At 37.0% G+C, this 27,873-nt stretch overlaps 1 protein-coding gene and 1 long non-coding RNA gene across 2 annotated transcripts in view; one reads left to right on the forward strand and one right to left on the reverse strand.

The window, feature by feature from the left end:
- The window catches only part of LOC127628391 (uncharacterized), a 29,080-nt gene extending 13,253 nt beyond the window's left edge, over positions 1-15,827 (reverse strand). The window contains exons 1-2 of the mRNA XM_052105114.1: positions 15,625-15,827; positions 448-588 (exon numbers count right to left, since the gene is read on the reverse strand). Coding sequence (XP_051961074.1) covers positions 448-588; positions 15,625-15,706 — 223 coding nt within the window. The 5' untranslated portion in view covers positions 15,707-15,827. The remainder of the gene's footprint in view (positions 1-447; positions 589-15,624) is intronic.
- LOC127628394 (uncharacterized) overlaps positions 1-27,873 on the forward strand; it is a 72,478-nt gene that overhangs the window by 17,488 nt on the left and 27,117 nt on the right. Inside the window, exon 2 of the long non-coding RNA XR_007968654.1 lies at positions 22,973-23,275. This is a non-coding gene — a long non-coding RNA (uncharacterized LOC127628394). The remainder of the gene's footprint in view (positions 1-22,972; positions 23,276-27,873) is intronic.

Consider the following 27,873-nt stretch of genomic DNA (forward strand, 5'->3'; position numbering starts at 1 on the left):
CAAAGATATTGTTAAAACAGTGATAAAAAAAACTATTACCTTGTCATTCAAATGTGCATTTACTTTTAAATTGTAACATAAAGGTTTAGCATGTACAGAATGATGATGCATTGTACAAATATCATAAGAAACAAAAACATTTGCTTGTCTTTACATTTAGCTGTAAAAGCATAACAATTTGGAAAAGCAGCCATCTTACCACCATACTTGGGTAAGATGACCCCCTACTTACAACAGGGCAAGAAGACAAATCTTATGAAATGTATGCAGTATAGGCCTATGAATATACATATTTAGATGCCCATATTTTTAATCGAAGGGATGTCAATAAAGCTATATTATGAATTCAAACTGAATGACCTAAATAATCAAATAATCAGTCAACAAAGCAACAATAAAATAATAACAACAACACACACAGCAAAGATTAATGTAAGGAGATCCTACATAGAGGGGTAGATGACTGCACTGATGTGGCATTATTTTGTTCTGTTGTTGTTTTTATATCTCCGGGTGCAGCAGTTGATGTTAAGCCTGCAGTTGACCCAGACACAGGTGGATTTGGTGTTGTATCCTGGGCCTGACAACCTACAAAAAGAGACAGAAGATGATCAATATATCTAATAGGACATGCAATAGTTATGCACTCCCACCTCACCTTGGAGAACTAGGAAGTTTCATGTTATAAATGAATAATGAAAAAGATGGCAGAACTTCTGCAGTTCTCATATAAGGTTGGCACAGAGCAGCAATTACATTTTGATCATAGTAAGTTCATATGAAATTACTACTGATGTGGAATAATTTACACCACACCAAAAATTTATATATATATATATATATATATATATATATATATATATATATATATATATATATATATATATATATATATATATATATAATGGGAATTTTGTTTGTATATCTATATCAAATATATATATTTGAGGTCCTCGAATCTGATTGGACGGGAGACGTTCCATGAGCACTGATGGTCTGACACCATCAGCACTCCAACGCTTTTCTGTGTGTGTGTATCACTCCGCTTGTGTTCATGCCATTCTAAACTGAAGTGTAAGAACAGTGTAGTTCTGTTAAGAGCTATGGTTTGTCTTTTTCTTTTTGACATTACATATGTGTGGCAGCGGGGTTGTGGTCAAGTGCCCATCCGGAGAGAGGGAAGTGGTAAGGGCACTTACACCTGAGCTAAATTATGTCTAACACCTGTCTCTAATTCCAGTGAGCACGGGGAGAGCGGATAAAAGACCCACACCACCAACACTTGGGAGAGAGACACCCCTGCTGCCACAATATGTTAGACAGCAGGTGGTGGTAAAAGATAATTTTTGTGTGAAATATGAGCCAGTTAGGTGACATGAAGTGAATCCGTGTCAGCCGCTGTTTACATACAACATCGCTCCTTGATTGCTCGTATTACTACTAAAGCTAGGAAATTGCTTTAAACGGCTTTAAATGAACAACTTCAGCATTACGGCTCATCACAGCTGAGAGACACAACAGACTGATTAATTACACAAACTGAAGGTGCTTACCTCTTACTGGAGTTTTCACATTGGATACAAAGTATTTAAAATGGCAGAAGACATTGCGGTTTCTATAGTGATTGACTCTTGCGCACCGGCTACCGCGAAATACCCCCACTTGAATGGCTATTTTACCACTGAGAAAGCTGTTCTTCAGAAAGCTGACAGCATCTCTGCTTGGGAGTGGCAACAGGTGATTGCACATGCTCCGTCCCAGATGTGTATGACTTTCTTTGTTCTGCTGAACACAACAAAGATTTTTTGAAGAATATATATATATTTGAATAGTCATATGGATTACTGTTATGATGCAAAATTTTGCCCACCCTTCACTTGCACTGAGCTGAGATATTCATCTAAAATGTGTTATTTGTGTTCAGCAGAAGAAAGCAAGTTATGCACATCTGGGTAAGTGTACACATCACATAAGTGTAAGACAATATTCAGAGAATTTTCATTTTTGGGTGAATTATCCCTTGAAAAAGTTCATGTCAAGTGATGTATGAAGACTATAATTTTCAAATACGTATAAAGTGTGAAAATGTTATTAATGTGTGTTTGTGTTTAGGATACATATAATTTTAGCTATAAAATTAGCCTTAGCAAGACATAGGAGGCATCATTATTTTTTTTTTTTAACTTTAATAATTTTATTTCCATTTAAGCTTTATTTCACCAGAGAATTCTATTAAAAACAATGCAGAATTTTAGATGTGGTGGAAATGACAATGTAGAGGGACTTTTCATGACTTTCAGAAATCTCCTGTGATGCATGTTACCACACTCTTGGACATTGTTAGCAGACAAATAAAAAATTATAATGAGAGCATGATAAATGTTTTAGCAAGACTAAACATAAATCCACAGTGCTAAAATTACCCAATGTTGAAGAAACACACAATTATTTTTTAATTCCGTTTGGTGATGCAGAATTTACACACCATACCTTTAGCTTCTAGTTAGTTGATTTTTCTTAATGAAGACTTATTTGAGGAATTTATGCAAAACCCTAGAGCTTGGATTTGATCCAGGGTGTTTGTGCCAACATTATCTCATCTATCACACAATCACTGGGGGCTTACAGGTTTTGACCTGAGTGACAGATCCTCCCCAGCCAGGGCCTGCCACACTCTCCCTGTGTTTGCTAGCATGTGGGTGGTAGGTGCACCGTAAGGTTGTGTGGAGGTTAAAAAAGCCTCACCGTTATTCAATGCCCCCCTGTCTCTACCCTCTTTTCAAAAAATGTGTCCTGTTTGCATAGCCACTAGACTTTATTAATAGCTTAGGCAGGGGGTTAATGCTCACAATGCAGACTAAGCAAATAAACAATACCACAAAAAGGTTACAACCTTTGGCTTTGCGGTACATTGGAGGTGGTATGCAGGAGAAAATGGAGAAAATGGAAATGAAGCCCTAAAGCACGAGACTGGGCGTGCATTACAAATGAATGAATTTGCTCATTTGTTTTGGGTGTTACATCCTCTGATTTCTGTGAAACAAACAATGCCATATCCGATTGGAGCTTATATAGAATTTTTGCTAAAACAATGACTGTACCAAAGCAGAACATTACAAAACAAAAAGACCCTTTTCACAGACTTTGATGAAATATTTCTGCCTTAAATTGCCTACGTGAATATAGCAAACTTTATATAATTTTTTTTTTTTTTAATGTATATTTAATTTACATATTTGATGTTATTCTTTTTGTTACATTACCTAACTGATAAATCTAGTCACCGCTGCTGCGATGGGCATGGTCGGATTATTACTAGCTAGGGCAACAGGGCCAATTTTCTTTTAAATATTGAAGAATTTAACTAATAGACTCCTACAGCAAACTTGGCAAAGCGTTCATGCAGTTCTGGCTCACAAAGTCATATCTTTTGTAACTCATCTGAATTATGGTGTGTTCCATTCAGAAGTGGTTATACCTATGCCCTATTTCCTTCAAAGACTTTTGTAGTGCTTTACGTTTAGGAGCGGGTTTGGTTATTAGCAATAATTATCAAAATCAATAGAACACTGATTAGAATCAATGTTAGATTTTTAATCCTTTAAATAAACAATCGTCAAAGACAACCATCAATTATCAAATTCAATAGAATCTTTAATTTTAAAAATTAATGGAACCTTGATTAGAATTATCATTAGCTTATTGATCCTTCAAATTCAACAATCATCAAAGATAATTGTCAATGATCAAAAATCAATAGACTATTAATAAGGATTAATATCGGCGGGGCATCACCCTGGATACAGGGACTAATAACCAGACAGTATAACAGTCTCAATATTGCATTGTTCTCTTAGGAAAATGTATGTCCGTAGAACATCAACATTCAAAAGGAAACAATGAAGGCTTGAATCCGAGCACTGGCATCCGCTGTCAGCCTTTGACACAGGTGTATGCAAAACAAACCCAAACACTTCTCTTTGAATATCAAAAATGTATTGTATGTATTGTAATATCAATTAACAATCAATACAATGCAGTCAATAAACTTCTGATTTACAACTACTAACTAAACAGTGACATGATTAGATATGATAACCAAAATAAGCCTATAACACATGAGAGGACGGTATGTGTGTGTGTGTGTGTGTGTGTGTGTGTGTGTGTGTGTGTGTGTATGTGTTTGAGGAGTGACGTGCACAAAATGGCGGACGTGACTCTTGTAGAGTACGTCACGCAGAATTTCCGGCCAGAGAATATGGCCGCGAAAGTGGAGTGGCATGCAAATTCCCCCCTTGATTTATCATAGAGTTGTAAACTTACAATGACAAGTCAGTGACAATTGCTGACATCTCAGTTACTGATATCTCAGTGACAGTTAAATATACTAGGTTCCACTTCCCACATCTTCACTATCTAGAGACAAACTACTTGGAGCGTTCAATCTGGCGGCTGTAGAAATGGAAGTCTTGCCTTACAGTTAAGAGAGCAAAATGCCTTTTTGTGGCTTTGGAACTCTCAATATGGTGACTTTAGGAATAGAAGTCCTGCCATTCAGTAAAAGAGTCAATCCCCTCTTTGATATTAGGTGGACCAGAGTTTTTTTTTTTTTTAAAGGAACACAAGTATGACACCATTGTTGTCATTTTATATTTTACATTTTAAAGTAATCTTGACAAACAGTTTTGAGTATTTTATACTTTCCCCATTCAAATGCCCCACTGCTAAATACATGGGTGTCAATGTAGAGTAGTGCAGGATTTCTTGGCATTAAGAATTTGAGCAGCTGTGCTCTAAATCTAGAGGAATTCCTGGTGTCATTAAGGACCCCAGCAAGTGTCGACGTCAAACTCATTGTCACGTAGGCTTCAGAATGCCGTCTGCTACTCATGCTGGGTGGTCTGTGTTGTCCTAACTAGCAATAGTAACATTTTCTGCCACACCCTGCTACTAAAAAACATTCCACATTTAGATAAACAGGTGTGACTGTATCATCAATGGCAATACAATTTAAGGCAGCTGTACAGAAACAATTATAACAGCTCTGCTCAATGATTTTCATATACACCATTTACAAACAAATGTAAAATTGTAATCAGTGCGGTACTAAGATGCGATTTTTGGGGGAGGGTAACATCTAAGCTATTAAGACTTTAAGGGTGGACAAGTGGTTGTCTCTTCATTGGACCATGAGAGGGCTGTCGGGGTCTTTAGACCCTGCAATTGTATTCATGTTTTTTTTCACATGGTTACCATACCATGGGTTTGAGAAATGGTAACATGGTAATTCCATATTTTTTGGGCATACACCATGATAACACTGTAATTCTTTGAAAATGGTACCAACTAACATGGTAATATAAGCATGCAATATTTACCATGTTACCAACACAGTACATTTGATGAGGGACAAACGCACAATATAAGCAAGTTATCAAAAGTATTTTGGAAAACAGTGGTCAGACAACAGATATCAAAAAAATTATAGCAGTCATTTCTGTTAAAGCAACAAAAGAGAATAACCACATCTGTTATCCTTCAGGCTCAGTTCTATTTGTGTTCCACAGACTTTGATTCCACAGACAGCTCACTTCCTCTGCATGTCCCAAAGTACTAAACTCACTCTTAACATTCTGTAGTTTTAAAGGTGCAAGATGGCTCACTGAGCACTCACAATATGAAGCATCCATCCCTCATTTTAGATACACCTTGTATCTTGTAAGCAGGGATTTCGTACTTGATACTGTGCGTGACTGGCCATATATTTTAATTGTCTGAACTAGGCATGCATTCTACAGCTCTTAAAAACATTAATAAAACTAAGAGCTGACTTACGCAGACATGTTTATTGATACAATAACTGTTAGGAAGAATGTTGCTCCTTCTACTAATTTCACATAAACATGACCTGTTTCTTCTAACATTTACTCCATTGTATAGTTTTGTATTTGTGTGATTACAAATGAGAAATGTACGAGATTCTGCTCTTTGTGAGTGGTAAGAGGTGTTTTGGATCAAGTTGACATTTTATGATGTGGTAGTTTGTCCAAATAGTGGCACACTGTCTTACCATGTACTCAGAAGTCTGTACTGTACCATTTCCAACTAAGAACATACATTTAGTGTGCCGTAAAAGTATATAAATCGGTTTGCTGCCACTTTAAGAATCTCTTCAACTGTTAAAATGTGGTTGAGCAGTGTGTATCCCTGGAATTTACAAGGAACATAGAGGTTGTGTTGTGACTACCACATGAGATCAAGCTGATGATCTCCAGACCCGGAGCAGGGGAGTACTGATCTTTGCGGTGAATGAGGTCACCGAAGGCAATTTGGGAGTTAGGATATTACTACACAAACTTTTTAGAATTAAAAAAAAAAGATTTTTAGAAAAATATCTCAGATCTGTAGGTCCATACAATTCAAGTAAATGGTGATCAGACATTTGTAGCACCAAAAATCACATAAAGGAATCATAAAAGTAATCCATAAGACTCCAGTAATCCATAAGATCTTCAGAAGCAGTGTAATAGGTGTGGGTGAGAAACAGAACAACAATTAAGTACTTTTTACTCCAAATCTCCTCTTTAACTTTTACTTTCAGATGTAAAAGTAAAACAAACAGGCACCAAATGTGACTTTCAGATGTAAGTGAAAGTGAAGGTGGTGATTCAGAGTAAAAAAAGACCTAAATATTGTTCTGATTCTCACCCACACCTATTATGTCGCTTTTGAAGATATAGATTTAACCACTGCAGTATTCTGGATAACTTCTGTGTTTCCTTTCTGTGATTTTTGGAGCTACAAAGGTCAGATCACTATTTACTTCCATTGTATGGACCCACAGAGCTGAGATATATTTTCAAAATCTTCTGTGTTCTACTGAAGAAAGAAAGTTATGCACATGTGGGACGACATGAGGGTGAGTAAATGATGAGAGAATTTCATTTTGGTGAACTATCCCTTTAAATACTAACATCCAGGTTTAAGTTTCTGTATCATGGGAAATACAATTTAAATGGCACACACTACAGTAAGAATAAGTTGACCAAAAATGCATTATGAAATGCATTATGAATTGTTTGCACATGCTACCTCACATAAGCCGCTTTTTTCAAAAAGAAAATAGAAACGCAACAAACTACACTTTAAATTGATCTTGAACACTTTAAAACTTACCTCATACCTCATAAACAAACACTTGCATACCACCTTACATAATGCTAAAATGGAAATATAGAAAAGGAATGAGATTAGCTCATTTTTATTAGCACAGTCACCATGTACAGCTGGCTTTAACAGATGCTATGTATTAGAGATGGGAGAGAGCGGCTTGAAGAAGTTGAAGAGGTCTCTCAGACCTCAGAGACAATAATCTAGACAAGAAGCATAGTATGTTGAATGACAGTCATAAGCATTTGAAGCCTGTAGCCGTACTGTGCCTGCTGTGTTCTTAATCTACTCCAAAATAGGCAATCTACTAAAACATTTACCCTATGAAGCCTTTTACAATTATTGCTGAAATAATTTCATAATTTGTGTTGGTGTGTGAAATTTTGGTCATCAAACTGTCACATTTGGAAGCTCCAACAGCGAACACAAACAGAGTTCTAGTAGATTGAGTGTACGTGGAACACACCCAGTTCCCTTATTGCATGTTCCTCATCCACTGATATAACAGTAATGACATGGCCAGAACAGGACCATTTTTATTCTGAGGAAAATGACACAACAGGCACTAAATGTGCTCTCCAGATTTCTGAATAACACTTTGTTCCATTGTGTTCTGGCATGTCTGCTGTGATGTAATGAGACCATCTCAGGCAAAGACTCTCAAAATCCCCCATGCTCTCCTAAATGGATGTACAGAAATAAGCTTAGCCAGACATGTCTTGAAAGCTCTGATATAAACCTGAGACCTAAAGTCTCCTTCTTCCACAATCCCAGGGCACATGAGAAATGCACGTAAAATACTTAAGGTTGTTTTAAAGGAAGTACCTCATTAAGTCTTTCTTGCATGTTCAAGCACTGAGCTTGATTTTGTTTTGTTTTTTCTCTATATAAAACTGGGTTAAGACAGAAAGATACACAAAACTCCAACCTCAAAAAGCACTCTTTTCATTAAAACTTCCCAGAGGAATTGTTTTTTTGCTCTTTTATGTCTCAGGAGTCTTCAGTTTTGTTTGATCTATGTATCAACCTTGTCTAAGAAGATTCCCCTGTAATGTATCAAGAAAAAGAACAAGACACCTAAGAGTTTATCATTAACATAAAGACAATAGAGTAATAAAAACAAGATGGATAGTACAGCTCAGATAATTTGGTCTTGGAAATATTTGAGTTCATATTGAAATCTTTGACTTTTGTTTGCAGACTTTGGGATCTTTGCAAATCTGAGCATAATTTGAGTCATTGTTTAGATTCCTTCTGAAACATGTAAGGTTACTGGGGTCTTTATGTCAGGATACAAATGTGAGAAACCAAAGACTTCAGTAAAAGTCAAAATTTTCTCTCCATTTAATCTAATTTCAATATATTACAAACAATTGAGATATTAAAGAGATCTCATTTGTCACCCCTCTTCCCTAAGGGCTTGCAAGTGGTGTTTGTCAAGCAACCTTTTGTCAAGCATTCTTTCTGATAATTATTTTTTTTTAAATATACCATGTCTCATGACACTAACAAATATGTAATTAATTTGCCTATTTATTTATGGCAATCAAAACGCATGTCTACTTTCATTCTGAGTCTGTGGAATATTATGGAAAATTGCTGGACTTCATCCTCAGGTGAATCCCCAAGAGGAATGCAGATGCATGTGCCGTTATGCGTTTCAGCGGCGATATTTGTCACGGGCAATGTGAGAGCTCGATCTCCGCCGGGCAATCTCCGGATGTCGTAGCACTTTCGGGGGTATTGATCTATCTCTCTTGGGCCCCCGTCAGTGCCTGGGCCCCTGAAAGCTGTCCCCTTTTCTCCCCCTTAAGGGTGACCCTGGTCCTCAATCCCCCTCACCCACATTAATGCTTAAATCACAAACATATTGAACAATGAGAGAGTATCTATCTTGCTAACAAAGACCCCCTGTTGTTTTCCTTCACCCACAGGGATATAAGCAGTGGCATTAGCTTAGTTCTGCAGATGATCGTCTTAAGATCTCATATCTCTGACCTCTGGGTCTGGAGGGGATGAGGAAAAATGTAAATAAATAAACAGCTTAGAGAAGTTGAAAGAGCATGGTGATGGATGAAGACAACCTAAAAGAGCTGGTAATCACCCTAATAATCACTAATGTGGTGTCCAGAAGGGTGGAGTCCATATCCTTTGCATATGTCAGACATTGATGACCGCAGCCAGCTTTGCTGAATGGCAGCCTAGAGCTCAATGCTTCTGGGTCCTAGAGAGCATAGATGGCTGATGGCTGCAGCCGTATCCCCTCCCTATAGCAGGCCAGAGCTCCACATGTTCTTTTACAACCACCCACCACCAGTCCTGAGCCTGGTTTGTCAACAGACTTGTACTATTGAATTCCACCTGAGTTTAGGATTACTTGTGGAGCCTAGATATGTCAAATTGCTTCAGGGTGGAGATGTGGAATCCACTTAGTATTTAACATGGACTTAAGGCCAAATATCCAGACACTAGCATCTTTGCTGAAAAACAAAAGAACAGCTTAAACAGCCTTAGATGGTTGGCTGCTTTTTGTGCCTGGTCAGCCTGGGATGTTGGCTGGTTTTAGAGGAATTTTGGGCATTTTTCAGAGGGCTGGGTAACCAGCTAGTCTCCCAGAGAAACCAACTGAGCACCAGCTTGGCCTGGCTGGGAGACCAGCTTAAACCAGCTAAGACTAGCCAAACATCTTAGACTGGTTTAAGATATTTTCTTTTTTCTTTGAGGAATGAGGATGGACAGAGGGAACCTTTGTGCTTTGAGTATGCAACATGTTGTACCCTTCACTGTGCCCATTTCTGAACAAGGTTTTCCATTTTCTCTCATGTTTTGATAGTATTTCTAATCTCTCTAATGTCTAATTGGTTAACTAAAAAGATCTTCCAGTGGAAGTTCCTCATGCCCAATTGGAGCAATCACAACATTATTTCTCAAAAAGCTGAAGAACTTTCTTTATGACCTATCTGAGAAGGTAGCTAGAAATCCAGTGGCCACTCTATCCACCCCAACTATGGGAGAAATATTTACATTTGTGAGCATGCCGATCCTGAGAATTTGCCTACCATTGAGCCCATGACCCAGTTGTTTTCTGAAAAAACAAAAACAGGGTGAAGGAATTAATCAAATTAGTGTCAGGCATGGAATGTTGGTCTTGCCAGACAGGATGTAGGTATCTCGCCCAATCTGGGCCAAATATACCCACAAATAGATTCTTTCAAAATATAGCCTCATGTACTGTGCAAAATCCATACAGAATCACCTATAAAAGGACATATTAATACAAATCTTGAGTTTAATGAATTGTATGGTTAATGAATGTTACAGATGTTTTAAGTAGTGAGGCTACCATTCAGCTTTATATCTTTTGTGCTCCACTGAAGATATGGGTTGGAAATAAAATAATGGTGAGTATACTACAGAATCTTCATTTTTGGATGAACGATCCCTTTACAGAGGAAAATTTCTTCATGTTAACCCCCTTCAATTGCCAGCTGCCTCATTCCCTTGGAACTCACTGTAAACACCAACAGCATTGTGTGGTTGCAGATGATAGTGGACAATTTCCAAGCTCTTGTTCTTTGACATCATTGTGCAGATTAATTCAGACAATGTAATTGGATATCAAAGTGTTTGATCCAATGACATGTTCAGCTCATACAATGCCTGCAGAAAAGGCCACAACAGAAAGAGGAGGGAATGAGAAGCAACCTCTTCTCATTCTGCTTTTCTTACTTCTGTTCACACAAAAGAAGAACTGGGGCTGGGTTTTGCCCCCTCTATCTAACCGTAACAAATCCCTGTTGCTCTGTTAAACTGTGGTTAAAGAGGAAAGATATGAGAAAGTCCTCGTGCTCTTGATGGCAAGAAAGGGAAAAAATCTTATGTTTTCAATTAGGGAAAATTAGGGAGAATTGCCCCAATGTTGTGCTGCTTGCTGAACATTAATTACCCCGGCAATTACCCCACCGGTTAAAGGGGCTCAGCTAAGCCACGCTAATTAATATGTTTATTCCTCAGGCTAAATGGCAAAAAACACCATAGAACTGTAAACCTTTCCATAAAATCACATGCTTAAAACAAGTATTAAATAAATACGACAATAATTTAACTGTCTTTGTACTTCACACTGAAAATGATTTAGTAAGTAGTGAAAACTATTCCTCAACAAATATATGCCAATGTGCAGAAAGTTTATCATTATAGTGAATGCCTACATTTTATCTCAAGAGTTAGAATCAACGTTTCTGTCAAACTGAAACTTAACCATCACTTGTTAAGTTGTTATTGGACTAATATGATGATGCAAGTGGCAGACTGGTCCAAATTGGTGTCTTGAAGATTCTGCTTGTTACAGATATTGTATTACCACAGGCTAATTACATGATATTGTTTGGACTCAGGTCTTTGTATTCTCCTGTTACCAGTGCCATTATCAAAATTAGCTCCAGTGGCTGGAAGCTGTATGCCAGCTGTGAGACATGCAATAACTGTAAAACTGCATCAGAATGCCTTGGGAACTATAGAATAACCCACTCAGCAGAAGAGTAACAACAAAGAATGCTAATATGATCCTATATTGTTTTGTTTACCCTACTGAAGAAAAACAACAGCTAAAACCCAAGCTGGTTAGCTGGTCTTAGCTGGACAGGCTGTTTGTTTGGCTGATTTGAGTGGATTTAGGCACTTTTCAGCTTTAACCAGCTGAGCAATTCAATTATTTATTTTATCTAACTATATTAACCTAGAAATAGATCCTTGAGGTAACAATTACATGTAACAATTTGAGTGTATGTTGTGCATTCAATGCTGATTTGTTGGTGTCCCTAACAGGCTTCTTAACTAGCTTAACCAGCAAGAGTTCCATAGTCAACAAGCTTCATCAGGATTTTTTTTCTTTTCTGGTGAACAACATGGCTATGTAAATCTATCAGCCAGACCAGCACCAAACCAGCATAAACTAGCCTGAACTATAATGGAAATTCAAGCTGATCTAAACCGGTCTTTTGATCAGGGACTTGATCTATATATGTTTACAATGTGTATTATTTTGTCCCTGACTCTATTTTTCATGTTTATACATAGTAGAGTGTTGTAGTCCGATAAATGTAACTTTGCAGATTTCCTGTTTGTTCAAATGATCTTTTCCAGTGAAATGCATAATCACAGAATTAACTAATCCTTGCTCTTCCTTCCTTTTAATATCAATCAGTATCCTGCTCTAAAAAGTCCTATGAATCTAAGCACACAAAAATCTGAGTATTGTAATATATCCTGAAGCTGTACTGTATAGTCTCCCCACCCTTGGGTACGTGACGTTAACAGGACCTCATCACCATGTCCACCATGGCAGTTGCAATTTTCAGCCAACATTTTTGTTGGTCACAGACTGCATTGTAGTTGAAAAATAATGTTTTAGAACCAAGTTACATAGATATGAGGGACCACAACTGTATGACTTTTCTCCTTCCCCCCTAGTGACCCCTACCAATCATCTTATTCTTATCAAAGACAAACCTTCACTTCAGAATAACGGCATGAATAAGAATGCAAGATGCACTGGAATGCATGAACATCCTCTTCCGTTGTCCCATGACTGTATGTCTTTGTATGGCTAAACCCATGTAAAAGCTTGCATCTGCTGTGCACTAAATAGCTTTGCTATGCTGGCCAATGCTAAAAAAAAATACCAGTCATACATTACATGTGTGATATTACTGGGCAATGGTCATGTAATTTAGCTAGTATGATCATTCCTATTTGTTGTTCAGATCAGGGGGATTAATTGGCCTCAGCTGCAACACATTTCTTAGGTTAAGAAAACACTTTGTGCTAAATATATGGATATTATAATTAATTGTAAGGAGTTTCTTAACTTAAATGTGTTGAAACCAACATAAATCTGTTGGTCCACTAAGCATAAATCAGCCTAGACCAATGTAGGAATTTGCATGATGGTTAACCTGGTCTTTTGAGCTGGGTACCTAAATTCCTAACTATAACATGCCAGAGTAGCACTTTTTGCATTGGGAAAAGACCTGCTGTAGGATCACTATAGGTCTGCCAAGGAGTTTAAGATGCATGAAGGTGTTTTCTCACTTGCCACTGTGCTGTAATTCAGAAGCGGCCAAACTCAATAATATTCCATGATGCCTGGGCAGCACTAACCGTCATTTTGGCGGCTGTCCACTTAAATGCCACATAGCTACTAGGGTGTATAATGACTAAATTCACATAATGGCGAAATTCAATGTGCCATTTGGTTGGCTAACGTAACTACGGGGAGAATGTTAGCTCAACTAAACACATTTGGCAGCAGGCCGTGTCATAGCCAGCTCTTCCTCCCTCCCCGCTCTTCCATCGAAACAGGGAGGTAACACATCTATAAGATCAATACTTGCATTGGCATGTCTTTGTCACATTTGAACCTTGGCTGGCCAGTTTGAATATGATAATTTTACCATCTGATCAGGTTTTGAGTCTTTAATTGGAAAACATTTTCAAATACCATGTAATTATACCCTTCTCATTCACTTAGCTTCATTTAAGTTAATTTAGTTGCAACAGTAGCGTGTGGCTTGACTGTCTAAACAGTTGACCATCAACATGACTTAGGTCATGCACTTGTATCTCAGTACATTTTTGGAATTTGATGTACCATCTAGACACACCAAGCACACATGATCCTGTTTAGCAGGGGAAAAAATGATCTGGTCAGATCAGACCTGCCAACATAACTAAGTTATATAAAGCACATTGTCTTCAAGGCAGTAGACATTACAGATAACCTCAAAGATTCCCTAAACAAAAAGTGATTTAACTTGTTTGGATGGTGAACTAAAGCCATGACTGTTTTAATGCCAATATCAGATGTTCAATGGCTGCACATATGAATTTCTGATCAAATTAACTTGCTGTATCTCGGAGATCCTGGGACATTAAGCACAGCATATTTCCATGGTATTCTGAAAAGTACTTCTATGTTCATACCGGCCATTGGTGAAGTCTCAAATGGGTGCAAATTGCACTAAAGTGTCAACTATTTAACAGACTGGTGGGAATGGTAATGTATAATGCTTTGTGGTCTTTAACTGGGGAGGGGCATAGGTTGTGTTTTAACAATGCTTTGCAAACCAAAGTCTGAGATATCAATGAAAATTCAGGTGTTGCAGCATATTAAATTGGTTTACTGTATTGCATTACTATCTATTGTAACCTTTTAGTAGAACATTCGAAGACAACTCTAGAAATGTATGGCTAATTAAATTGCGTATAACACAAGCTAAGCAGGTTTTATTCAACTAACAAGAGAGGTGGGCTGCCTAATACTATTTATCTTTTAGCTCAAAATATTATTGTGTGCTGTGCGAGTGCTTGTTTGGTGTGGATGTGTTTCTTAGCTTGAACTTTTCTTTGCATAAAAACTTTTACATTTGTCTTTGCTTTTCCTTTTTTTATGCTGTTGTATTTCCATAAACTCAACAGTGCCAGAATCCTTCTAAAAGTCTATCCAGCTCAACCACCAAGCTCCTGAGAACTTGTTCCATTGGACTAAACTTATAAGCCTACATGCTGTGTTCAAACCACACTTCAAACCGTTATACCTAATCTACCGCCCTTCTCTCACCTCTAGGGAAAATGGGCAAACAGCTCTCCCCAACCATTGCAGATATGCCCATCCCACATGCACGTCACTTACAGCTTTTTTTTTACTCCTTTTTAAATAACAGACTTGCGATAACCTCCCTGGATGGAGAGCTGTTTACGCACAACTGTCTCCATTCTAGTGGCTGATAATATAAACATCCACCTGTTTTCAAATGAACATGAACTAAACACTGGGGTGTACATCTCAGCTTGCAGTATATTAATACATAAGCCTGCCTTTCAAATTGCAATTACGCTAGCTAGAAACTCAGAAATCCACTCCAACTGAAGAGGACAGAAAAAAGGAGACATTAAAGATGCTCGACTGACCCCACAGACAGTTTCCAGGATTTCTAACCCCTTCAAAACCCAAATACATGCACACATGTGCATAAACTCCAATGCTTCAAACCCCTAGCCAGCTCCACCCAGGCGGGGGGCAGGATATAGCCCATAAATACGATCAACGGCAAGTTTCCACTCTACACCAGACCCCTTTGTTTTACTTTCCCGGTAACTTTAACAAGTTTACTCTGAGTAAACACTAAAAGCTGAGGGCTGTCATATCGTTCAAGCTGTTTTAGAGTGAAATTGATGTTACCATTAAAACCAATTACAAACCAAAACTTGCTCAAAAATACATTTAAATTGATATATATATAAGATAATAAATTATTCAATATATTTTGTATCCACTTAATGAACACACATTTCTACAAAATTAGAGGAAATCCTTACAATAATTATACAGCATAAAAAGTATGTGAATGATTACATAATATTTACAGCTTATTAAACAATGTCAGAACTTACTGTGTAGCAAAAGAATGGCGAACACCAAAACCAGAGCCATCCTTTTCCAGAGCTCATTCATTCTCTCTGTGGGCACAACCATTCTCCTTTTTGAGCACGCTGAAAGTATATGGGAGTGTGTGTGCAGGCGCTGGGGCTGGGCTGAGAGAGTTTAGGGGTTTCCTGTGCCTGAGACAGAAATGAGCGTGTCACAGAATAAAGCATGGCTTGTGCTCCAGGGGTTTTATATGGCTCTTCTCCACTCCCCCCACATCTCTCTCTCTCTCTCTCTCTCTCTCTCTCTCTCTCCCCTGTATGCTTCAACAGTACAAATGTTACATTTGGGACTGGGACACTCTTTGACAGATGATGATCGACAATATCAGAACATTACAAAACAAGGGAAGTTGCTAAATGTATGAAATTTTGTGTTTCAATAAATAAATGTAATTTTTTTTAATAAAAATCAATAAAGCAAAAATATTAACCAATCTCTTGGTCAGGGGATTGATGATGTAATCCGATATCACAATATTTTTAAATAAAAATATTGTGAACATTTCTTGCATATTGGCCAGCCCTAGTTTGTCGGTTACCTGTAATACCCTTCTTTCACCTTGTGCAAACGCCTGATGTTTCATGATGAACGTTTTTTAACAAACCAACTTGTATGATTTCTAATGATTTTGCCATCTTGTAATATTATAACGCTCCCCTGAAAACGCATCTTGTGGTGCCAGGTTTAAAGGTTTCTATAGAAAAGAGCAGCATAAGCATTCTTCAAAATATCTCCTTTTGTGTTCCACAGAAAACAATAATGTTATAGGTTTGGAATCACATAAGGGCTAAATGATGACAGAAATCTCATTATTGGGCGAACATTCCCTTAAAAGTTGTCTGATTACAATTCATCACTTCCATTTTTGCCTTTTAATTGTGCCAGACATATGATATATGAACAGTCCTGTCTCTACATATTCATCTGCTAAACAGGAAAACTTCACAGACTGTGTTCATAGCTGATCGCCTTGTAAAAGCACATGGCGTCACACACTCGCCTGTACTGGATTTGTGTGTCCCTTGACTAATGTGTAATACATTGAGTCATCTTTAACCCTTAAAGGGATAGTTCACCCAAAAATGTGAAGGATCAATTTGTCATAATTTACTCACCCTCGTGTCGTTCCAAGCCTGTTTGACATTGGAACACAACAGGAGATGTTAAGCAAAATGTTAGTATCTTTTTTTCCATACAATAAAAGTGAATGGTTCCCTTTAGTGTTCCGTAAAGTATAGAAAGTCATATGAGTTTGGAAAAATATGAGAGTGAGTAGAAGATAGAATTTTAATTCTGGGTGATCTATCCATTTTATCCTCCAAAAATATCAGCGCACACACTGGGAATAGAGGGATGGTATGATATAGACAAGCCGACACGCAGATATAGCACTGCATATAAACACATGCACACCCATACACACACACTCATGCAATCCCAGTTCCTCGTGACAAACTTTCATTTCTCCTCTGTGTGATTGGGCGGGAATCGTTCACATGTATCTGTGTCTTGGCCCTGTGCCGACGAACATCTGGAAACAGTGCAGTGTGAGCGGCTTTGTGTGTTCTTGGGGACTGCTAGCAAAATTACTTGTCAAACATTTCGGCCAGATGGGGGAGAGCAGAGAACATGTGTTCCCATCCCACAAGCCAGATTTTAGTTTCCCTCCCTTTTGGAGGTGCGTTGTGTGTGTGAACCCCTCACTGTAGCCCCTTTCTGACCTCACAGTGAAGAAACATATGGGTGTTTCTTTAACTACAGGCTCTCTCTATGTCCAGACGTGGGTAGTAATGCACAAAATTTACTCTGTTACATTTACTTGAGTAACTTTATGGGGAAAAAAATATTTTAGAGTAGGTTTAAAAGTGGGTACTTTTTACTCACACTCAAGTAAATTTCTAAAGAATCTTTTTTTACTTTTACTTCTTTACAATGGGCAGCGTTCCTGTAATTACATTACTGGGTTTCATTTTAGTTAATGTGTAATTTACTGAGAGATTATTGAATGGGACTTTTACGACAGTAAAAAAGTTCACACAGAGCGCGCTGTTACAGAGTGTCACTTCTGCAGAATCATGCTCTTTTAACAAAGAAACAAAAACACTTTCTTCACTTCGCACAGTGAAAAACTAATTGTTTGTCATGTAATGCCTTCATTTATCACCAAGACAAACAGATATTTCAAGGTTAAAATCTCAGCTTCAATTTAAGGAGGTAAGTTGTGGCTCTCGTGATAAAACATGCTTTTCTGTGTAATGTGATGGTCATTTTCAGCATGATTCTGTAACTGGGCTCTATTGACATCAGTTTTTAGTGTAAATTTTTAAATCAGTGCAACAAGATATCAATGTGCTTTGTCCCGTATGTCATGAGCGGTATTTAAGCATTTACTGGAAACTATCGCAACTACTTCAGGTGGATTAACTGTATAAATCCATGTAAACATCCAAGTTAAGTGTAAATGCCTTTTGCTCTGCTGTCGCAGAAACAACTTCACAGAGGAACTTTTAAAATACTTAGGCCTTGCTATTCTTATTAAATAATATATTAATACAATAAATCTTCATTCTGTTTGTCATTTTTAATATATAATGTGTCTTAATATAAAGTGTAAATACATTTGATCAAATGTGCTTTATTGTATTTATTTGTTATACTTTATCTTTAAACTCCAATAAAAGCTGGGTAGCATTTCTCATCTGACCATAAACAGCACCAAAGTTATCATAACCTACACGTTCTAAACAAATATTTAAATCATCCACAGAATTAGAATTTCCACGGTGTGCAGTCTCCTAAATTAAAATAATATCACCTCAGTTAATTATTTAGTAAATAAAGAATTCTTCATCTTAATGGCAAAATTCTGTATAAATAAAAATAAAGAGAACATATAAATGTATCTGTATGTTTTGCCTCTGTATGTTTTGCCTATGTAATGATGTTATTTTAATCAAGTAGTAATTTGTCAAAAGTAATTTAATACATTCAGCATTAAATAAAACATTGCAGGAGTGAAGGGAGCAGTAAACTCCCAGCTCGTACATCTTTCCCATAGTGGATTATGGGCAAATAACCGTCATCGAGTGTACATCAAATGTACTCAGTATTAGAGTGCATTATGGGTAAGAATGAGTGAACAAAAGTATGGAACAAGTGGCTCACTCAGAATTCAGTCACTTCTGCAAAATGGCAGACACCCCAAATAGTGCACTATTTAGTGAATAGGGTGCCCTTTTTTAAAGGATGTGTACTCTGCCTTTTGAGTGCGGTGGTACTGCTGTACAGAACTAAAGATCTAAATACTTACGACACTGAAAACGGTAACTACACTGAAATAAGAATCCACACATGACTTTTAAAGCTATGAAATAGCGAAGGTAGGCATTAATAAAGCAAGATCTTGCTTCATTTCTGGGTGAACGATCCCTTTAAAGTGAAATTTTAATATTCAGACATCATTTCCCAACCCTCATGTTTTTCCAAACCCATGTGACCTGTATTTTGTGGAACACAAAAGATTTTAGACAAATTGTTAGAGACTGGTCACCATTCATTTTCAAAATATGAAGCAAAAAAACATATTTGTGAGTCATTATGTTTAATATCTCCTTATTGTGTTGCATGGAAGAAAGAAAGTCATATGGTTTTGGAACAACACGATTGTGAATGATGAAAGAATTTCTGTTATTATTAATAATAATAATAATAATAATAATAATTCTGTAATACATGTTAAATGTGTATTATGTAATGGAATATAGGGGAGTTAATGTCCATTATATGTAAGTAACAACTTGAGTACACCTTTAATTGGATACTCTCTTACTCTTATTCAAGTAATTATTAATGTTAGTACTTTAACTTAAGTAATTTTTTTAAAGTAATTATACTTTTACTTGAGGACAGTTTTTGACTACTCTACACACCTCTGTCTATGTCCACATGGTTGATTATATGAACAGATATCTTTTGGTTTGTAACTTTTTCTTTTTGTTTTACCATTCTTTTATCATTTATTTTCGCTTCTTTTTTAAATGCTTTTTATGTATAGATTAGGTTTTTCCTTGACTCAGGCCAAGAATTTTCTCCCAAAGAGGTGAGGTTTTTAAACTTAATGCTCTTTCAAGTTCTAAATCAACAAAACCTACATGCCCAAAACCTTAAGACTTAACCTATAAGTAATAGTGTCAAAAAAGCGAATGCAGTTTTGTCATTTCCTGGAGCTTCTATTACACTTTCAATTCACGTGTCGACTCAAGTGATCTGCAGGACTCGTTCCACGGTACTTTGCATTACAAGTGGAACACGCTATCAGTTGATCATGTCTATCAACTTGATCAAGTTCCAACAAGCTTGTTAATGTAGTTAGTTATGCAATGCAAACTTTAAAATGTATGGCCTTACAAGTTATGGGCTATATTTAAGGTGTTTTTTGTTGTTGTCATAAGACAGCATTGTGTGATGAACAGGGGAAAAAAGTAGGTGTTTATGAACTGATAATCTGCCATTTTACTTGTGATGTATGTGAAAGGGAATAAGTCATTCTTGTTGTAGTGTTATATGTAAAATAAGCCACGTAAAAATCATTTAGCAGAAATGTAGTTACTGTGACGTGATGCTATTAGATTAAATGACTGAAAAAAAAAATTAAATAAAAAAGGTAAATATCAGTTGTAAACAGAATATATTTTCTGCATAATTAGCAGTCGCGCTGTAATGTTGTCAAATTAAACAAAAATGGTGAATATATTATTCAATTGTGAGTACTTAGGCTCCACATATTGCTTGTAAAATGCTTGGTATGAACTCAACTTCAGCCAAACAAGGTTGTTTGCCATTGTATTCCAAAAAAATTACAATGGTAGTGGAATAATTTCCAAAATTCTACAGCATTGTAGTGCCACGGAATTTATTATTAATTTTTTTTTAAATATGAGATTTTAAGAACAAAGTTGTAATATTTTGAAAATAAAGTCAAAATTACGAGAATAAAGTCGTAGCATTATGAGAATAACATTTTAATATTTTGAGAGTTAACAAAGCAACAGGGTGAGATTATTAAAAAAAATTAAAACAACTTTATTCTCATAATACATTGAATTTATTCTCAAAATATCATAGATTTGTTTTAATGCGGCACTAAAACGCAATCGTACCAAAATGACAAAATGACAAATGACCAAAAAATTATAATCACACACACACACACACACACATATATATATATTTTTTGTGATTAGTATTTTAGAATAAAACTAAATAAATTAGTGAGTTTGAAAACTGTTTAAGGAGTTTCATTTCTAGAATTCTATCAGGCCAAAAGTGCTCAAAACCATTAAATTCATGCACAATGAAACTAATTCAATCTCCCACAAACTCTACAGTTCATTGCATTCTCTCTCTTTTTGGAGGAGTGGGTATAAAATGATTGATAGGCCTCTCTTGATGTGAGCACAAAATATCCACCTGGGCTGTCTGGTTTCTGGCCAGCAGTAGTGGGCTGGAAGAGGGTGGAGCAAGAAAACTAACAGTACAGTGTGAGGAGAGTCAGACAGAACAGCCAAAACTCCACATATTAAACACACGTCCACTGAGCTACTCTGCAGTGTGCAAAGAACATACAGTGAACTGTATAGTCAATAAGTCTCTTGGATTTAACATCTATGATCTAAATGAGAAGAACAAACCTGTAAATTATTTCCTGGGGCTGTGGTTTTGTAATGCATTTCCTGGATGCTTCCCCATAGACTTCTATTGTAAGAGCATAACTGTCATAGGGTTATATTGTTATGCCTTTTGGCCATTTTACCTACTCAAGTAATCGACAGATAAATCAACCAAATACTTAGAGATGGAGGGTTAGGCAGTGGTGTATTTTTATAAACAAAATAGACATGGACATCTGTTTAATCTCACAGGGGTTTTTTTTCAGTGTCTTGCAGTATGAACATCAAGTTACTCTAAAAAACAAAAAAACTAAAAAAGAAAATGTCTCGAGACAACGAGACTCCTGTGTTCTGTTCTATTCAGTTGTGCTTTGTCTAAATGTTTTTAAGATAGAACGTGTCCTGTGTGAACGCCCCTAATACTCTACAAAAAGACTGTGGATCACCGTTGCTGCCACGGAATGAACGTGACAACATAAATTATTGACACAAATGGATGTGACGAATCAGACAACAAGGTACTTTAAAAAAATGGCTTAACATATCACAAAATGAAAAATTAGGCCCATCTTTGGCTAATTTTTTATAGCTGTTACTGGATTTTAATCAGCCTTGAAATGTTTTGAAAAATGTGAAGTCACGCAATTACTGTATTTTCATGACAGATTCTCGCTGACACTTCCGAGTACTCTAGTACATGAACTTGTGCTCATCCCAAACGGCAAACCGAGGTACAAGTTTAAATAATTTTCTGTGGTTATCAACAATATGGCATAGACATAAACTTAATGCTCTCTCAAGGCCTAAATCAACAAAACCTACCCAAAACCTTAAACCTAAACCTAACTAATAGTGTCAAAAAAGCTAAGTGACATGAAAAACATATGTAGAGCTTAACCTGGAACATTCCTTTAAGAAACTTGTTGGAGAGATAAAATTACAAGTGCACTTATTTCCTGTTTGTGATGTTTCCTGTTTCCTGCCTGTGACAAGATTTGTTATGCGGTGGATAAGGAGGAAGCAGGAGCCATTTTCCACTGTCCACATGAGTCAGAGTTTATTAACAAAATAATATAAATCGCTTTTCAGCTTCACACTCAAAACAAAAAACATATAAGTTAAGACAGTCATCTTTTCAGCACAACACTCTATAATATAGAAACACAGTCTCCGGTGTGCAACTCTGTCTGCTCTCTCTGTGGACTGGGTCCTCTTTTATCTCACCCATCTCTCACGGCGAACAAAGAAATGGCAAATAGTAGCAATTCATCTTAGAGGGAACTCCTTACCGCTTTCCCTCCAGACGGCGCTCGACCACGCCCTTACCTCCACACTGTCATTTCCTGTTTATGGAATGTGCTGTAGGTTTATTATTCTGTCATTTTGTTTTACATAACATAAACCCCACAGTCAATCAAAACACTAAGAAATACATTAGCATTGAGGCACGTTCTTAAACAAAAACACAACATAAGCATTCTGACACAAATGCACACACACGCACATTCAAACACCTGTTTTAGATTACCATTGAGAAGGCTAATAATCTTTTTCTTCCTCCTTCTCCCTTTCCTTCTTAGTCTCAGGGGGTTTTCAATAACGATTGCCTCATAATGAGAATGTTCTGCCTTCTCCTTTCCAGAGCCACGCCTGTGAGAACACAACAGAGAACTTTAGAAAGGCTCTGAGAAAATACCTTCACCAGAGCCTCCTCAAGATCCCAAACAACCCATTTCTGTGCCCTTGGGCCATGGTCTGGGCATCGTCCAGGCATCATGATGACCGGGGGGAGCGGGGAATGGTCAGGGCCACTTGACCTACCATGACCTTGTTTATTTTTCAGTCAGTAAGGGCAAGCAGGGGATCGTTTACACAAACTGCCACAACGTAACAAGCATTCCACTGTGAAGGCAGAAGAGTTCCACATGGACTGATGAAGATTCAGGTAGTATGCTAAATCAGATCAAATAAAATACAAAATACTGCGTGTGTGTGTATATACAAATACTGTGTGTGTGTGTGTGTGTATATATATATATATATATATATATATATATATATATATATATATATATATATATATATATATTTATGTATTTGTTTTATTTTGGGTGATTTTTATCAATGAGAGGAACCAACTTTTTGACCAAAAAGACATTTTAGCAAATTTGAATCAAAACGTTTAAAGGGATATTTCACCCCAAAATTTAAATCCTCTCAACATTTACTCACCCTCCTGGCAGCCCAGATGTGTATGACTTTCTTTCTTCTGCAGAACACAAATTAAGCTTTTTAGAAGAATATTATAGCTCTGTAGGCCCATACAATGCAAATGAATGGGTGCCACATTTCTGAAGCTCTAAAATCCACAAAAAGAGAGCATAAAAATAATCCATATGACTCCAGTAGTTAAATCCATTTGTTCAGACACAATATGATAGGTGTGGGTGAGAAACAGTTCAATATTTAAGTAATTTTTCATCATATATTCTACTCCTGCCCAATAGGGGGCGATATGCATGAAGACTGCAAATCATCAAAAACAGAAGGAGAAAGTGAATGAAAAAGGACTTAAATATTGATCTGTTTCTCACCCACACCTATCGTATCACTTCAGAAGATATGAATTTAACCACCAGTTTTTAAACGTTTAATTGATACTGACAGTTTTAACTAATTTACAAAAAAAATGAAAAATAACTAGTTGATATTTAAATATCTCTATTTTAACACTTTTCCACTTGTGGTGTGCAAGACAGGGAGAGATTGTGAAACTAGTATCATAACACACTTAATGGATTTACATTTAATGGCCAAATTAAAAGCACATTAAAATCATGTTCATTATATAAATTATTATACAAAAATATAAAATACATATATACGAAATATATTAAAAATATTACATCAATTTACTGTATGTGTAATATTCTATAGAAATACTCCTAAACTCACAATTGTGGATCCAAAATAATATATATATATTATTTAACATATATCATCTGCACACTCAAAACACTCTGGAGTTCTATTTCTAGGATTGTGTATGTATGTTTTTCACCTCTTGGTGAAGAGCATCAAGCTTCGCTTGACAACAGTAAGGAAGTGGGGAAGAGGCTGATGTTCTGCGGTTTGTATGCGGTGACACTTCTGTTGTGCATCTGTCCGGTGTTTATAATTCACAATTACTTAATCCTAACAGGCTGAAGGGAGTCCCTGTGCTCCTGTTATGCAGAAATGAGCTGTGGACTTGAGTAGATTTGAGTAGTGCTTACCCATGTAAAAGCGCTTCCAGGGGTGCTGTGGTTGCTAAGCAGTTGTTAAGTTGTACTGGGTTGTTCCTATGGCATTTCTAGGGTGTTTAGTGTTGTTGCTAGGTGGTTGATTACTGGCCAAAGTCTAAAGAGCCTACCCTCAAGTCTCTACGATATTCTGTTCTTTAGATATGGCTCGGATCCCACCTTAATGTGAATCTGTGTGCCTTTTTTTGTCATCTGCCAGATGAAAATTGTAAGTCTGATTTCTTAGAAAAGAAACAGCACACCTCTGCTCAAAAGATCTGCAGTTTCACGAATCATTTATGTCTGTAGCTCATACGATGTGGGCAGTGACGTCCCATGCATTTTAAGTCTAGGCCTCATTCATGCCATAAAAAAAAACACAGTTTCACAATAAATAAGACACCCTTTGGACATCATACATTATGTCGCATATAACACCAACTCAAGGCACTGGAGTCCAGCTAGAAGGCCTCGACCGGGACCACACCCACCTAGAACAAATAAATAAATCTGATTGGCTGATGAATCTGACAATCTGACATTAGATGCGCATTCATTTGCACTGTTGAGGGATTCTGTAGAAATTCTGAAGGCCTAATGGGGTGGAGCTCAGACTCTGGCGCTGCTTCGGAATGCGATTTGTGAAACAGTTGTCACGCTTCGCTTGTAAGGAATAAATTCTGATTGGATTAACTTTTTGTTTTTCCCTATTCGTTTGTAGGTGAATTAGGAGTAGAAAGTGATTGTAAATTCATAGGCAAAGAGGTGAGCAATAATACTAGTGATGCTTGTCTTAGCAAGCACCCCTAACAAGAGTCAGAAATGCGTATTACATGTGGAAATATCGATCTCTAATGAGTAACTGAATAATGCTCATTTGAGCACAGCTGTGCCACAAATTCCCAGACTGTTTTTAAATAGCATTATATCTTACTTCCTCCAAGCAATCATGATAAAACTGAAATCTATAAATAAAATAACACATGCATAATGGCCACTAAATTCTTTCCTTGTCTGTCCAAACAACTACTTGGGACCTGTTCAAAAAAGCAGTGACCAGACTGACCAGACCTTTGCTTTCGTCTGATGCCAAAAGTGACATTGATATCATCAATGGAGACTTTAAATAAAGCCCAAAAACAGAACAGACAAACAAACGTCAAGGTGACTAAACGGAAAGACGGTGGAAGGCAACTGTTGAGTAATCAGTGGAGCCACTGAGCATTATTAAAGAGAGCATTGTTTCAAAAATGAAATTCTGTCATCATTTACTAACATTCATGTCACATCCTGACCTCTCACTTTCATAAAATGAATGATAATGGCAAATAGGGTTGTCAAGCTAAAAAAAAAAAGAAAGTATCATAAAGGTTATTCAAAAACGTGCACAATACTCCAAGTCTTCTGAAGCCATACGTTAGCTTAGTGTGAGTAAAAGACCACTTAAGTTGTTATTCACAGAAAATCCTGACATTCGATATCATTCATAAGAGATAATGAGAGAAAGAACAATCTCTGATTCATCTACTGTATGAATCATTCCTTTGAGTTGGATATTGGGTAATCCAGTTCACAATAACAATCTGAAAGGTTCACTCAAGAATCAGACAGATTCAGTTTTTGAATTCAGCTCACTGACTCAATGATCCAGTCACAGCAGTCACCAGTTCACAAGAAGGGAAGATTATCAGTAAATATGGACTTAAATTTCAGTCTGTTGCTTGCACAAAGCTATTTTTTGACCTCAGAAGACTTGGAATAAGGCATACAAGTCAAATGGACCACTTATACGATACTTTTATGGTGCTTTTTTTCATTTTTGGATCTTGACAGCCCTAGTCCCCATTCTGTCAACGCATTCCAGGAAGTACAAATCAAGTTCCAAATTGAAAACAGGTGAAGACAGAAAAGCTCACATTGATCTGGACAGCATCCCTGAAGAAAGAGTCCATAAAACTGAGACTGGGCTCACTTTGGCCAAGAAAAGCAGGAAACAATACAGGGAGCCCCCTTTCTGCCCAGTGTGATGGCCTAAGTTCCCTTCTTCCTTTCCAAACACTGCCTGCTTCCTTTCATTCTTTGGTGTTTTTGTGTGTGTACGAGCGTTTGTGTGGATAGTGGAACCCCTCTGACCCCTATCATCAAACTAAATGTGGACATCACTCTGGGAGATGACCCTGGACCCTGGGTTCCTGGTCCATGTCCAGGATAAAACAGATCTGTCTTACATTCATTCTGTTACACTTATGACATTAGGTTTTTCCTCCTGTATTATGTAAGTGAAATGTTCCATGTTATATTAGCGTGGAACTGTTATCTGTTGCACTCTAAGACACACCGTACAATGTACAGCCACCAGTGCTGATGAGAAAAGGGGCATTTTTCTATTTGGGTAATTCAATAGGGACTCACGGAGGAAAAGCATTTTAGTGGAGTGCTTGCTATATGGCTTTATGGCTTTATGTGGTTTTATTTCTTGAGTTTTAAAGATCAATCCATTCAGAGGGCATCCAGATGGAATATATTATGGTTCCTGCCAGATCCATCCATGAATTGGTTGTATCATATATTTTGGGAAATTGAGGCCTCTCGTTCATAGATCATAAACATTAAAACAGACCAGCTCAAACAAATCCTGAAGTTGTATAAAAGTTACATGCCACATTTTAGAAGCATCTGAGTATGTGTGTAAGTGTTTGTAGCAAAGATGCTTTAAACATTCATAAGAAAGTGTTTAAATGGGGTGGAAAATTGTGCAAAATTTCAGAATGTGTAAAAATGACATGACCATACACAATTAATATGATGAAAGGACATTATTGAAACTCATAATTTATTTAGGTAGGCGGTTGTTGTCTTTTTTTAATAGCTTGACCAAAGTCTTGCCATGTGGTTGAGAAATTGTAGGAAAAATTACAAGAGTAACAGACCAACATTTAAGTCCTTTTCACTGTAATTGTTTACTTCCAATGCGCATTCATGAGAGGACCGAGCACACGCAGTCTCACACTGTAAGGGCGTTGGCCTGTTCAAATGAAAGCAAACACAAACGAAGCTTGTGAACAGTGTTCTTTTGTAAATAAACTGAGATGCACTTACAGTTAGCGTGTCAGTTCTCGCAAGAGGCTGCGTGTAATCTGTCCTCTCATGAATGCGCATTAGAGCAACTTTTCCTTTAATAAAGTGTATTAAGACTTGTTGCGAAGCAATACAAATTCCTCACTGGTTGCATCTATTGGCATAATAACTTAATGAGTTACTG

The sequence above is a fragment of the Xyrauchen texanus genome, chromosome 35, assembly GCF_025860055.1.
Source record: "Xyrauchen texanus isolate HMW12.3.18 chromosome 35, RBS_HiC_50CHRs, whole genome shotgun sequence".
Taxonomy (NCBI): Eukaryota; Metazoa; Chordata; class Actinopteri; order Cypriniformes; family Catostomidae; genus Xyrauchen; species Xyrauchen texanus.